This window comes from Camarhynchus parvulus, chromosome 1, assembly GCF_901933205.1.
Source record: "Camarhynchus parvulus chromosome 1, STF_HiC, whole genome shotgun sequence".
In the NCBI taxonomy this organism is placed as follows: domain Eukaryota; kingdom Metazoa; phylum Chordata; class Aves; order Passeriformes; family Thraupidae; genus Camarhynchus; species Camarhynchus parvulus.
Genome location: NC_044571.1, coordinates 74,413,828 through 74,429,152, shown reverse-complemented (window position 1 = coordinate 74,429,152; position 15,325 = coordinate 74,413,828). Strand labels below are relative to the sequence as shown.

The 15,325-nt window shown below is 38.7% G+C and overlaps 1 protein-coding gene across 3 annotated transcripts in view; it reads left to right on the top strand.

Annotated features, from left to right (window-relative positions):
* Positions 1-14,989, top strand: part of GRIA4 (glutamate ionotropic receptor AMPA type subunit 4) — a 216,885-nt gene extending 201,896 nt beyond the window's left edge. The window contains exons 14-17 of one of the 3 annotated variants that reach the window (XM_030961431.1): positions 4,780-4,894; positions 7,134-7,268; positions 8,605-8,787; positions 13,851-13,960. In XM_030961431.1, the coding sequence (XP_030817291.1) occupies positions 4,780-4,894; positions 7,134-7,268; positions 8,605-8,739 (385 nt within the window). In that variant the 3' untranslated portion in view covers positions 8,740-8,787; positions 13,851-13,960. Of the gene's footprint in view, positions 1-4,779; positions 4,895-7,133; positions 7,269-8,604; positions 8,788-13,850 lie in introns of all 3 variants that reach the window. The other 2 variants (XM_030961258.1, XM_030961346.1) reach the window with 2 other exon arrangements.
* Positions 14,990-15,325: the final 336 nt, after the last annotated feature.

Here is a 15,325-nt window from a genome sequence, read left to right as displayed (position 1 = left end):
TCTGCTAGCAAATTATCATTACTGGAATAACCAGGACACCATGCATTACCTTTGTAAACATGATAACTACCAACAAGTCCTGAGCTAAGTTCTTACCTTCTTAAGAAGGTTAAGAATACTTCTTTTATTGTACGAATTTAAAAAGAAGCCTTTTTTAGCAGCTCCAGTTTAAATTGCAGGGCTTTGTCACCTCATGAATGAGAAAAAGAAACTCCTCTTCTCTTGAAAGAAATACAGTACCTGAAGCTTAACTGATAACTGTGCTGTTACTATTTGAGATTCATTATTCAGAATATGAGAGTGTAGAGCCACAATGTCCTTTCATGATAGTACAGAGGACCACAGAAATGAGGGAGCTTCCAGAGAGTTCAGCTGTTCTCCACAGGTTTGTATTGCTGTGTAAAACAGGATGGCTCTACCTCCACTCTCTGCTGTTAAGAGGTCACCTCTAGCCTCCCCACTTACTGTTCCCTTTAAGGGACAATCTTCCAAAATTCAGAAAGGCAGTTCAGAAAGCTGCCCTGTGTGAGCCACCTGTGGTTTAGTGATCTGATTAATTAGTTCATGATTGAAGATAAAAGTGAGTTTTTCAAGTCATTTGAGTGTTTTGGAAAGTATTACCTCAGATCCTAACTGTATGCCACCATCTCATGTGGTGCACAGGCAGGTACTGAAACAGTTTCTGCCACTTTGCTCCATTGTTTGTATAAAGTGTGAGTGGACAGAAGCTGTGCTCATGGAGGTTCTTTCCAGTCTCTGCTGGCAGCCCACAGGAGAACACAGTGGCCCATGTTTTTTTTCAGTCAGCTATGAGTCTGACCTTACACTTAATGGCTCAGCCATGAGTGGGTAATGAAAATGCTCCTAAAATATACCCATGATTGCATTTTTAAAATCCTTGTCTGTCAGAATTCTGTATTTGTTTCAGAATCACTTAGTATTATGATTTAAATGTTATAATTGCCCATTTGTTGTCCTGAACACAGCTAGCTCAGAACTTCATTAATACCATTTTAAAGCACTCTGATTTTGCTGATGTTGCTGGCTCAAGATCCAGCCTGAGGCTCTTGAAAAATGGCCCTTCCAACAGCAAGTGATTGATGACAGGATAGGAGGAAATGAGTAAGAAGCCCAGAGAGGAGGCAGAAGGGCTGAGAACATGATGAAAATTGGGAAACCAGTGTCCCTGTGCCCAGGTCAGGCTGTGCCAACGCTGACTTTGGCACATGGGTGAAGAGCAGGGTCTCCTGTGTTGTCACACAGCAGTTTCCCTCTATGGCTATGTGGGGCAAATTTTTCTCCATAGATAAAGGGTAATTTTAGTTACTATTTCTCATATATTATCTTTACATGACCTTGAGACAGTTGGATCCTCTTTATATACAACAACAGAGATTTCCCACAGCTGTACACTGGAAAAAACCTACGCTGATTTTCACAAACTGTGCCAGTTTACTCTAGCTGAAGATTTAGCCCGACATTAGTAATTCAGGAATCACAAAGCAATTGAACAAGACCCAAATCTATAGTCATTTTCCACTGCCATATTAAGAATACAATACTGAACTTAATAGGAAATTTAATTTTAAATGCTGAATTTATCCCCTGTATGTGACTTCAGTACATTCCTCTTGTTCACATACAGCAAACCATACAATTTTTTTTGTTGTTTCTGTCCCCCTTAATATCAGTGGGACTATTCACCAACTGATTGTGTAAGCAACCTATTAACAGGTTGTAGTCTCCGAGTTTGTGACTGACATGGTCAAAATAAGTTACTAGCCCTGAGAGCCAAGGTGATCTGGACATGCATCTCCCTGTTGAAAATCTCCTACTGAAAATGAAACAAAGAAACAAAATAAAGACCTAAAATACATTAAAATTCACAACACCTGCAATTACTTACTCTGATGGCAAAGTATATATGCTGTGACTCTTAAAAACATAAGCAAAATGTTCCCCTTAGTCTGGGCTTCTTATATTGGACCATGTGCATTTCCCATCACAGCTGACTGATTTAAATTAGGACAGAAATCCTGTTTTGAAGGTGTAAAACATTTTAAAATATTGTAATATATAATTTTAAGTTTTTTCTCAGATTGCTTCTCCCTCATCACAGCTGGGACTGTCTGAGGGCAGATGTAAAGGAAATGTCACAGAGCCTTGTTAAGGCAGGCAAGAAGGAGAGGGCCCAAGGACAGGCTTTCTTGAGCTTCAGCAGGGCCTGCATTCAGGAAGTTTTCCACCAAAATTCACGGAGAGGAGAAACAAGGGCCTGGCATCAGTCACATCACTGCTGCATCCCAGTGGAAATGGGAACTTCCTCTGCTGACCATTGCCATTGAAATCGCTTAGAAACTGAGGACAGCGTGGCAATTTAAAGTGTGAAATTGATTGTTTTTCCCAAAGGAAAACCTGAGAGGTTCCTTACAGAGACAATGCAGAAAGGATGACATTAAAGGAACTACAGTTGGAAAAAAGAAAATATCCCTAGCCTGTTTCAGGCTTGAAATGCCTAAAATGTTAGTGCTGGAAAAAAAAAAAAGGCAGCACAAGACATGGAGGCATCTGCTTTCTAACTTGTTCCCACCTTGCTGGTGGCCTTGATAGTTCATATCTATTCCTAGTTATCAGTTTGATCAGTTTAATCTGCAACAACTCCATAGGCTTCTGATTTTCCAATGGACAACAGTACCTGTATGTCCCCTTACCTTTGTCATAACCAGCCCTGTTCCCCTGACAGAATTCAGGAGCATGGGGATGTGGCTCCCTGCCAGTGCATGACATGTTACAGATGATGGCTATTCAAATAATATTAATTATTTTGTGCTTGTACTAGAAGCCAGCGGAGGATCATGTTGACAGGCAACTTGCCAGCACCCCAAGCCCACTCATTTCACAGCTGTGGGACTCTTATGTTCCACTGTCAACCTGCATAGCATGCTGCCAGACGCCTTAAGGCAAAATTTAAGTTTGAATACTGGAAAAGAGCAAAAAATGGGCATTTTTGTTTCTAGAAGCAGAGTATTGCATATGAATTAAATGTGTGGGATTTGGAAAGTGGATGAAGGTTTTCCTTTACTTAGAGTAATCACTTGAGAGTTCCTGGGAAATCCTCTCACCCAACTGTGGCTGTCAAAAATTTCTCCAAGGCACCAAGGCTTCCTCAGTAGTAAATGAAGAGACAGGCATCTCATCACCCTTTGTTAATATTGGTAGCAAGGCCCACCATTTGCAGGTACTTACCTTTTCTCATTAACTGCAGGGAGGTCTGGACAGACAGACAAAGCTTGGGGCATAATTTAGGGGTGCAAATATTGAGGTGAGGTGAATTCCCCCATTTTAGGTACATATAGAAAGAGTAATTAGAATGTATGAAGAGGCAGGGTCCCTAGAGCTAAGAATAGCATACAAGGCTCAGAAGCTGTTACTTGTGTATCAAATAGCTATATACAAACCTGCACAAATATATTAATACATAAGCATTTGGGGATTTCCAGTTAAACCAGTTATAGAGTGCAGTAAGTCCCTTTCCTCTCCAATGCAAACTATTTTAGTAGGTTCAGTTACACTATACTAATTATTGTTTGCACTGGTTATTTATTTATTAAGCCTTGAATCCATAAGTTAATGTTTAAGTAATGAATGAATTATGGCATATTATGGGAGATAAATTTTCCCATAGAAATCTGCTGGCACACACAGGATCATGTCATTTAACATCACCAGAAGGCTATCTATCACATGCCATTTCTGTTTATCTCCCTGCTTCTCTGATATATATTGTATTTGCATGCACACCTGCACATAAATAGATATCCATATGCCTACCACATAATTCCATTAAGAACTGGGCAACGATTTGAAGTGGAAAGTACGTAAAATAAGTCTGTTAATAATTTAATACGTTTTTAAAACATAGTGATAAATCTGCATGAAGTGGGGCATTACCATAATATCCTAAGATTATTCAATGAGTTTAAGCAACTTCACTGTAAACCTATAGCATTTCATGATTCTGAAGCAATGGATTAGGTTTCATTTCAATATTAAACTCTGTTACATCACCCACAGTAAATACCACCAGTAAAAATAGCTATTCCAAATAGAAATTTATCACCAGCCTGGGACCCTTGAAATATTGGCATGAATATGTGAGATTTAAGGAAAAACTTTGAATTTTAAAATAATGTTGAAATGGGAAATTAAAATGGAAGACTCACTGCCCTTCTTAGCCGTGGATAAGGGGATCTTTGCAGCTTTTCCCCAAGTTATTTGCATGCAGACCTCCTATTACAGAGCTGTGCCAGATGTTTATGGGCAGCACACTGCAGGAAGCATCTTCTTTTCTTGCCAGGATAATTTTGAGGGCAGTAAATGAAATACCTATGGCCAAATCATATTATTAGTTTGTATGCATCCAAACTAAAAATAGATTGAAAGCAAGAAACACAAATAACATTCCTTAAGTCGCATATACAGTTGTCTTACATATATCTCTGAAGGGTGTTTTGTTAATGGGTGTAAGCCAATAGTTTTGGGTTCACAGTAATTGCATACTATTTATTTACAAATCTTCCCCAGCAGTATGTGCCTGTTACCTAAAGCGATGGAGCAGGTCCCGGTCTTATGTCTGTCTCTAAACCTGGGCCAACAGTACATGACATAGCACCCACTGTGGCCTCTGCTCTGTCACTTTGCAATGCGATTCTATGTAGTTTTACTTGAATAACATAAAATAACATATATAATGTTATTTATGTTATTTTCCACGTGAAGAACTCCTGTAAACCTTGCCGTTTTGAAACTCAGTGAGGCAGGCGTCTTAGACAAGCTGAAAAACAAATGGTGGTACGATAAAGGTGAATGTGGACCCAAGGACTCTGGAAGTAAGGTCAGTCGCTACAGTTCGGGACCTAACTATCGTGTTCACAAAGCAGTAGAGGAAGTAATAAACAAAATGACATAGAAATAAAATAAGCAACTGTAGACACAGAATTAATCAACTTTGGCCCATCTTGATGGCAGTCACGCTTTAATTTAAGGAAGCACTATTGCATTTTAAAGTCTTCAGTAATACAAATCACCAAACATCATCCCACATATTCAGAGCATCTCTAGATGAAATACAAAGCAGGTCTTTGGGTTTGGAAGAGGCAGCCTGGATTTGTTGTTTCCTTCCTGCCTAGAGGGTATGGACTTTTCCCATTGACTGCTTAGGAAATGTTCTTCACACCTTCTTTAGGAGCTGGCCTACCTCAGCAGTTTTCTGAGAAGAAGAAATGCTAGCAAGAAGGATTACCTTCCATTGCTGGCCAAGAAGGTGGTGTCTTGCGCATTTGGGGATGTTCCTGGCTCCTCAAGGGCCAAGGAAAACTTAACTTGAGCTTTGAAGTGAAAGGCTTCAGCAATTAATAGTTTCTACAGTTTCCAGTGTTTATCTGACTCCATACCCAAACAGGAATCCTGGGAGCTCCAGAGAGCTGACAGCTCCTTCTCTTTATGGGGATAGACCCAGAACCAGGTGTTTTCTGATGGCTGGGAAACACCACAGTCAGTGCCAGCCCTGTATTTGAGGAGTCTGACATTTCTTCACATTACCGACTCCATGCCAGCCTCTGCAGCCACAGCTAAAAGGAAAGAATGACAGGCACTGACTGCTTGCTGCCTGCATGTCTCGAGACTTACCTTGATAAAATTAGTGTGGGAAAGAAGCCTTCAACACATTTCACTTTTTCTCGCAAGTGCTTTGAAAAAAAAGGAGTGAAAACCATTTAAGAGGATGACAAAGTATCTGTAAATAACAGCTGAGAAAGCCTCAACCCACCACCTACATTAGGGCAGGTCTTTCTCAGTCCTGCCTCCTCCTTGTTTGCCAGCACCATGTTAGCAATTGCCACCAGAGGGACAGTCATCTCCAAGATACTTAGGCTCTTCCTAGCCAACTAAAAAGGCATAGACAAAACAGAACCCAGCTATAAGCCCCAATCACCTCTGTACATCCATGGGAACCTTTACTGTGCTAATCTACTGATTACACAATGAATAGTGCCTCTTTAAATTAAACATCCAAAATTTTTGCAGTCTACATAAGTTAAAATTTCATAGAGATTAAAATCAGAATTTAAATACTCTCCTTACTTTAGCTAAAGATTATATAGTCTGCATAAGAATAAAGCTTCATAAGTATTTTAAGGCACACGATGTAGCATATGAAGTCAATCCTGAGAGAGTTCCTTGAGAACTATGCTGAAAAAGCACATGGATTTCGAGTCCAAAAAATGTGATTCATAACTAAGCAGTGAAGTACAGAGAAATATAGAATAGTTATTTACTACAATACACCCAAGAAGGTGATTGTAAAATGATGAATATTTAATACTTTGCTAAAGAAAATCCTTACTTTTATCTAAATTATGAAAAATGTGTTAAATTGCATAAATTGATATTTAGAAGTATACTGTTACTGAGCTTAGTCGTCCATGGGCATGTTCCAGAACTGTATCCATAGTAAAATAAAAACAAAATACAATAATAGGTAAGAGGCAAATATATCACAATGTGTGTGGTACAGTGTGCACTTTCAAAGGAAGTGTTTGTTCAAAGAAAGAACATAAGCCTCACATGTTATTTTTGTCTGTCATTTAAGTATCAGAAGCTCAGTCTGGATCTTTTAAATTAACAGCAATGTCTATCACAAGTACAATTACTGGTTTTTGTAAAGATCAAGCAGAGTCTTGTCTGATATAAAATGGATTTCTGGATTCCCAGGCTTCTGAAGAGCTTTACATAAATGCAGTTTCATATCAGTGCTGAAATGTCCCCTAAATAGAGCTAGACATGTCATTGTTTAATTCTCCATGTAATGGAGGTAATGCTTTGAAGTAAGCAAGCAATGACATCCTGATATGTTGGCAATATACTTAGAATAATTTTTTTATGCCAACCAGTAAAACTAGTTGTTTAAAATATATTTTATAGATCCAGATAGGTCAAATTTTGCTAAAGTATGTAAACAACTGTCATTAAATTTCAGCTAAACTTTACTTGTCTATTTCTAACATTTTAATGTGTGTTTTGTGCTTCTTGGGATCCATTTTCCAGGGTTAACTGTGTCACTTCTGTTTTCCCAGGACAAGACGAGTGCCTTGAGTCTCAGCAACGTTGCTGGAGTCTTCTACATTCTGGTTGGAGGCTTGGGCTTGGCAATGCTGGTGGCTTTGATAGAGTTCTGTTACAAGTCCAGGGCAGAGGCGAAACGAATGAAGGTGGCAAAGAGTGCACAGACTTTTAACCCAACTTCCTCGCAGAATACCCAGAATTTAGCAACTTATAGAGAAGGTTACAACGTATATGGAACCGAAAGTATTAAAATTTAGGGGTAGGACTTAGGGCCTACTACAGCGAGTGGGTGATGCATCTTGTAACGCAGTGTTGTGACATGTCTGTCTAGTGGTGCTTGCTTCTGAACAGAGCTTTATATTTTGGAAAACTTCAGTGCAAAATGGTTCAGTTCTTTTGGCTGCAGATGTACAGTACATTATTCTATGTTGCTAATAGACATCTGCATTGCAAGGAATTTCTAACATGAAAAATACATTTTGAACAATTCAAAGTTGTCAAATCAGTTGAGAGATGACAACTATTTTAAATAAGAAGGTATATATCCAGAGGGCCAGTTTTTAAGTACTTGATTGGAAAGTCTGTTTTCCAAAAGGTTTGCACTGTATTAGTAACAAATTGCTGCAAGCCTGTATTATTCAATGTTGGCCCTATCTGTAACCAAGATTTAGGATAGGCAACAACACTGAACCATAGTTAACCTAATGAAAGAAAAGGCACTGGTTCAAGAAGTCTAAATGTTGTTTTACCCTCTCTCCCTCCTCCCTTCCCTGTGCCTTCACCTCCCTTTGATACATGTTTTATGCTAATTGTGTGGCTTTTTTTTTTTCCCTCCCCACAATATTCTGCTTCAGGTCAACTTTTGCCCACTATAATAGTCACAGAGTCACTAACCAGTGGATAGACCTTGATTATCATCCTCAGCTTTCAGTAACAAACCCCCTTACCTAGGTCAAGACTAGTGTATTTTAGACATTCATGCAGTGATTTTTGAGGCTGAAGCGCTGATGCTGCCGAGCTGCATACTGCACAGCTCCCCTGAGTAGGTGTGCAGGGATGGTTTACTAATGTACTTGCTCTCATCCGTACAGTGAGCATCTTGCCAACTAATCATTAGACAAATCAACTCCATGACCTTTGGAAATGGCACACAGCAGCAAATTGAGCTTCTAAATATAACTTTTACGTAGCTCCCAAGCTATGCTGGCTGCTGTATAAGTGAACGTGCAGCTAGCACCCTACCCTCCTACCCTGTCAAGCTAGAGCTCCCTTGCCCTTGCAAACAGCAAGCCACGTGTCTCCTATGTTAACTACTATCTACAGCTACATTTTCCTGAGCCATCCCTATACAGTGGAAGTAAAAACCACAAATTTAGGGAAACAAGATGAATAATATAATACTTATGTTGCCACTTAGAAAAAAAAATCTTGTAGGAAACAACTGGAGATGCACTTATTATTTTTTATTTATTATTTGTATAGCGCTGGAGTAGACGGCGCTGTACAGTAGGTGAAATGTGCCAGACACACAACAGGTCCCTGTCCCGAGGAGCTTACAGCCTAAAGGCACAGCCCGTTCAGTACCGCACCATTCAGTACAGAGCAAACACAGAGTGAGCAGAGAATGCTGTGTGAGCATGGTAGCTGGAGCGCTGCGAGGAATAGGTGGGTTCTCGGGCCGCGAGGGAGGGGGCTGGCCGGGAAACTGTCCCCTACACACTCTTCTCTGGGCTTTTCTTTTCTTCCTTGTTCTAAAAACAGTCATGACCCTGGGTATATTCTAATTGCAGCAGAGCTGCCAATTTCCCCATGTTAAAAAAAAAAAAAAAAAAAAGTGTTAGCTATGCACTTTGTCCACTAGAGAAAATGTGAGGCACACTATGTGCCAAGGGGACTTCAAGAGTATAGACCATTGTTCATTACTGTGAACTGCAACACAGGACTTCCAGATGCTAATATTAATCTCCCAAGTCCACTCCCTTCTGGCAGTAATAAGGGTCTTAAAAAGAAATAATCCTGTGCACGTCATTGTGCCAAATGCAAGTGAAGGGTGCTTTTTTCCTTTGAATTCTTTAGTGATGTTCTCACAACTGAGAGTGTCCCCAGGCTGGTGTAAAAGTAAGAATCCCAGAAAACATATTCCTTATCAAGTTTACCGAGTGCAATGCATTCAAAATACAGTCTTAAAAAAAGCAAACAAAAAAATTAAGCTTTCTTTCAAATACTGACCTGACCCCAATTGGCTGAGCGTGCTAAACATGGCATGACTTGAAAATCCCCACAGTTGCCACCCGGCTCTGTTATTTCATTGCAACAGACGCTGATTGTACTTGCAGAATTTTTTTAGTCTTAGTGTTTTCTTGTAATGAAAAAATAGAGCTAACTGAGTTCTGTATTTAAAGAAAAGATCATAAGTACCTTACTCTAAAATCTGGATTTCTGTGGGACTTGTTGTATCACAAAGATTAATTCTTACTGGATAAAATATACTTTAAACAGTACAAAAAAAGATACAAAAATGTTGCATTTTATTTTACTGAAAATTCATTTTGGGTCAGTCAAAACTTCTGATAATTAACATTTTAGGGCACAGACTTTTAAAATTCACAAAAAAATCACTATGATTTTGAACAAATATTTACAGACTTCTGAAATTCTTCTTTCTGCTTATTTGGCATAATATTTATATGAAATTGAGAAATTTCAAGTGAACTTCTTCTAAAAATGTTTGTAGTGGTATTTGGGAGACTGCCAAGGCCCAGTCATCCTCTCCTGGCCACACTGGCACGAGAGGTGCCTGTGTGCCACACTGCACAGGGGGACTATGCCATCTGTTCATGCACATGCTAGTCATAAACCCCTGTTTAGCTGGCAGCATTACAGAGCCCACGATGATGGCTGCACATATTTCTGTAGAAATATGTCTGTCTTACACATTTTGAAAACTTTGATATGTTTATTTTTTGGGTTTTTTTTATCCAAGGAGTAAAGCGATAATATTGGAACTAAAACTCGCTAATATGGAAAGATGCCTGGTGGTTCTAACCTGCATGAGTAACCAACACATCTGACTTTTTAACCTAACATCAAATAGTTTTAATGGTATATGTTTTAAACTAATATAAAATAGCTTAAATAACCCTCCTGAAAATTAATATTCATTACTCTGATTTTTATTTTAGTTTTGTACAGTTAAACATGAGCTATCTGAGGGAAATTTACCCTGCCTGCAAGGCAGCAGAAAATGAAAATGAAGGGCTAGTCTGTATGTGTGGACTGGCCTATATCATAATGGATTAGTTTATATGTGTGGGATAAAGACATGCAGAAGCACTGGCAGGCAGTTGCATCTGCTGAAAGGAGGGAAGAAAGTTTTGCTTTAAGGAGGGAACAATCCTTTCCTCCTCCTCCAGGCAGCAGTTTTTCCATTAGTATTAAGCCCTTAGTGTGCAAGTAGAGCTGATAGTGAGAGCAGAGAGGAGCTTAACATCCTTCTGTCTATCTGCTCTAAGGCAAAGCCCTGCTGAGTTCCTCACCCCAAACCCACAGGCTTTTGAAGGGGTTGTTCCAGTATCCAGCCAGCCTCCACCACCACCTCTCCATGGCCTTCTCAGTGGGCCATGAAGCTCAGGAACCAGCTTCCAGCTCAGCTGCCTTCTCTTGCTCTTCCATCCCATGCTGTTGTTTATAACTAATGAATGAAACTAATTGCAAAACAACAAAAAGCAATGGAAAACATCACTATTACAATTAACTACAAAAAAAGGTGAAGTGCTACAGGATGGCTCAGTAAGTGTGTAATGTACTTATTTTGACTTGTATATTCCAATTTCATAGTCAAGAGAGAAAGATACATTAAAAGTTCATCTTAGATATTTGTGCCAAAGCCACCTCCATGTGACCCAAGTACTAGAGGAGCCTGAACAACAAAAGAACCCACACAGGCTAGGATATTTGTATTACACAGACTGCGGATATCATTTTCCAAAATTCCCATTTCCCCTCTAGGAACAGAGCAGTCAGTGTTTTCACATAATTAATTTCACAACTAGTCTAATAAAAACTAATGACAAATTTATAAATACATTATCACTATTAACCTTATACACTTACTGAAAGGAGACTTTCACGGTTTGCGTAATATTCACAGTAAATACCAAGGCTTTTCCCTCTTATCCCAGCCACTCCTGAAACTGTTTCTGCATCTAGGCCATAAATCTGAAGTTGTAGCAGCACAGTCAAGCGGACTACTAGCCTGGCTTGTTACCTATAGCATAGTTTAGAACACAGAGCAGACACCTACCTGGTTACTTGGCTTTATGGCACTGTCCCAAGTACAAGTTTGACCTGCTCCTCCTGGCTTTGTAAGTGTTTGAGTTGTCCTGTGGTGTGTTGCTGAGCTGTTGTTAGTCTTGCACTGAGGGCAATAGTTATTTCCTCGCAGCTTTTCTGTTCTTCTGCAGAAGGCTGCTGAGAAAGTGTTGTTCTCTGTTTTTTTAAACTTTTTTGTTTCTCCCAGATCCCTTTTATTGTCTTTTTGTCCTGAGTGTGTTGTCAATGGCCAGAAAATTATTTAGACTGAGCTAGCACAGTTATATAGAGCTTGTGTATCCCATGCAAATCTGAGTGCTCTGACTCAGATTTCGCAGTGGGAAGCTCTGAATGGCCATGAACAGATAGCTGATGGGTGTGCTGGAGAGACTCCGGTAGACAGTTATGACCTTCTGGGAAATTTAACCCATCTGGAGCAAGCTGTCCCTTTTCCACCCTAGTTTGCTTTCTAATCTGGTTTGGACTCTCATCCCTCTCCCAGACTAAAGCACCTTTAGTTTTTTTCTTGCCATTGACCAGAACATGTTCTCTGCACGTCTGCAGTTACCAGTATCCATTTGCAGTGGGACTCAGGACATGCACCATGTGGATCTGTACCACACTGCATTGTGTCTGTGCTTTGCAAATGCAGAGGTTCTTATTTGCAGCTGGGAAGTAGTTGAAGTTCTTGGTAATGTATAGGCCCAGTTCCCCACTTCCTCATCACCTCTGCCACACTTTTTGTATCTGGGTGTTGTTTTAGATCAAGATATGTTTGGTAACAGTCCCTGTTGCAAAGTACAGTGGGAAAGATTTCAAAGGATGTCCTTTACCAAAGCCAAGGTTTTCCAGCATAAGGGGAATGCCACAATGTCCTCTGTAAGCTGAGGCCTTTTCCTGAATTTGGGTGCTTTTGAGGGCTGAAATGTTTAGGGTAATTGGTTTGAAAAGCTGCTTTTAAATCCAAGCTCTGACTGTGCCACAAAGAGCTGCTGTAATTTTGACAACTTTTTGAAGCAGCTACTGATAACAATGCAATATTAGACTGGTGCATTTCCTCAGAAGTGCACCAGAAGCAGTGGAAATGTTTGGGAGTTTTAAGGGCTCTTCCTCATCCCTATATGCTCATATATAAAATAAAGTCCACATATCAAACAGCAGCTCAGGATTTCAGTGCTACCTCAGAAGGAGAAACTGGGCTCAGAGGGATAAAGTTCAAAATGTAGAGATTAGTAAAAAAGCAAACAAAATGACTTTATGATGTTTGTTATTCTTTTGCTCCTATGTGAATGCTCGTATCTCCCTTTCTTCCCAGTTAGTATTTCAGATTGCATCCCTGCATTTACATAGCTTCTCCTGACTAGAAATCAGATTTCCCCACTAATTAATATCTTAACATGGTTATCTCTGAAATCTCTTTTAATGTACTATAGTTTGGATGCTTTGTTGAATTTTTTTACCTTAGACACTTACCCTAATTTTAGTAAGCTGTAAATCATTTACTTTAAACTAGTCATCTTGTCTTTTTTTTTATAATCACTTGAGAGAGCCCTATTGGATTTTTGTATTTAGCTACTGATTTTTTGATGACTAAAGTTAGATGGCATAACTTATAAATCCTTTAACAAATCCAGATTTTTTGCTTGAGTAATTTAGTCCCTAAACAACATATTTTTTTCTGATTTAGCTGAAACTGAAGATTTTTAAGGAACAAAAATTTAAACCTTCCTATGTGAAATTTGTACATAATGTAGAAAACTGTATAAAACTGCATTTTCTCTCAATAAATTACATTTTCTTTGAAAGTTATCACCTTCTCTAATTGTAGGAAAATATATATATATATGTAAGGGATTTGAAGGCAGTTCTCAGATTTCCTGATACTAAATATTTCCATTGTGAAAATAAGTAATAATTTCTTTAGATTTGAATGACAGAATAGCCAGATAGCTGGTAAAGTTATTGCAATTTATAAAAATTTTTCAGTAGTTATATTTAATCCTGACATTCCTAGTTGAAGATCAAAGCCTATAAACATCTTTGCATGACTTCATTCACAGATGCTAATGCTTTCAGGTTCCGAAAGGTCTTCTCACTGTATTTAAATCTAGCTTGAAGCAGTTTAGATGAAGGTATTACCTCTTCAGTTAATTTCTTTATCAAATTCAGATTTTTTATTTAAATCAGTAGCAATTTATTGTAATGAAATTGATCCCCAGAATTGCTAGTCTTTTTTCCCCAGTAGACTTAAGTGCTATGTATTATATTTATGATTATTACTATTTCTATATTTAACGTTAACATGAAAAAATGCAGATGTCTAAAATTTAATATTTTGGTGTTTGCTGTGTCCTGGTTGGTCAAAGGACAGAAACATTATAACACTCTCCTCTCTTCTGCTTTTTCTTCAAACCCAGCTTACCTTTTCTGAAGCCATAAGAAACAAAGCCAGATTATCCATCACAGGGAGCGTGGGAGAGAACGGACGCGTGTTGACTCCCGACTGCCCGAAGGCCGTGCACACCGGAACTGCAATTAGACAAAGTTCAGGATTGGCTGTAATTGCATCGGACCTACCATAAAAACCAAAAAATTAATTGAGTGCCTTAATCAAACTGTGTTGGTGACTGATGGGAACACAGCACAGACTGTAACGACATGGGAGTGTCATTGATGAACTAATAATTTGGCTGAGAAAGGGAAGTACGTCCAAATGCGCCAGACATCATCAGCAACAATGTGTGCATGAGCTCAGCTCGGAAACCCAAACTCAGATTTTATATCAGGAAAATTCATAATTTAGTTTTGTTGGGGGGAGGGGGCTGGGAAGGGTGTATTAACAGCAACAAATTTCACTTGAGTGGACTTAAAACTAATAAGACTTGCCAATTTAGCGCATTAAACTGTGAAGAACATGCTCAGAAAGGACACCATTTTGGTCTTTGTCTTGACAGAGAGAAAAATAGCTATAGAAGTCAATGAACATGCTAACCTGTGTCTCCAGAACATCAATATATACAATGGAAGAATACTCAGCTGTTCAGCTGTAGAAATGAATCACTAAACTGTGATAAAAAAATAATAAATATGTAAATCCTGTGAAAAAAAATAAAGAAATTATTTACATTTTCTTTGGAAAAAGAGAAATATTGAAACATGCTTGCTTTTTAACTGATGTAAATTCAGTAGAGGACAACACAATTCTTTTTTCTAACCATCTTAGGGAAAAATCATTGCAATAATTGATATAAAATGCCATCACTGTAATAAAATTCAGAGAATTTTTTTTTATAAAAGTTGTTGGTCATCCTCTTGTTTGCTGTTACCTTCATTCTGTTCCATCATTCCGTGTTCCACAGATTTGCATCTGTCTAATACAAGAAACAAAATGATAAAATGTTTAGAGTACTTCATCAGTCTGCAGTGTAGAATCAAAAGAGACTACGGGTCACTCATGTTACAGATATTATTTATAATCTTGTTCTGTGTAAGAAACTGTGGTTTTTGTACCCACCAAAAAGAATAAAACAACAATTGTTCTTATAATATTGACAGAGCTTGAGTTGTTTTCTGATCATTAGGGATGCCACCTGGAAAATAGAAAAGGGCCATTCATTTCTTACGACAGGATTCAGAATCTTGTCAGAGTCAGTCTGAGTCCCTGCACATTTCTAAAGTGCTTTAAGGGACTTAAATAGGGAGGAGGGACTCTGAGCAGCTAAAGAATTGTCATGATTATTCATTAGGTATTTTAGTACTAGTCACTAAACAACTTCCTGAAGTATTAGGGAATCATTTAGTGATAGTGTTTGTCCTCTGGGTAGGTCAAGGAATGAGATGCCAGGGAGCAAGGAACTACAAATGACAGTCCTTGAGACTGATGTGATAGATG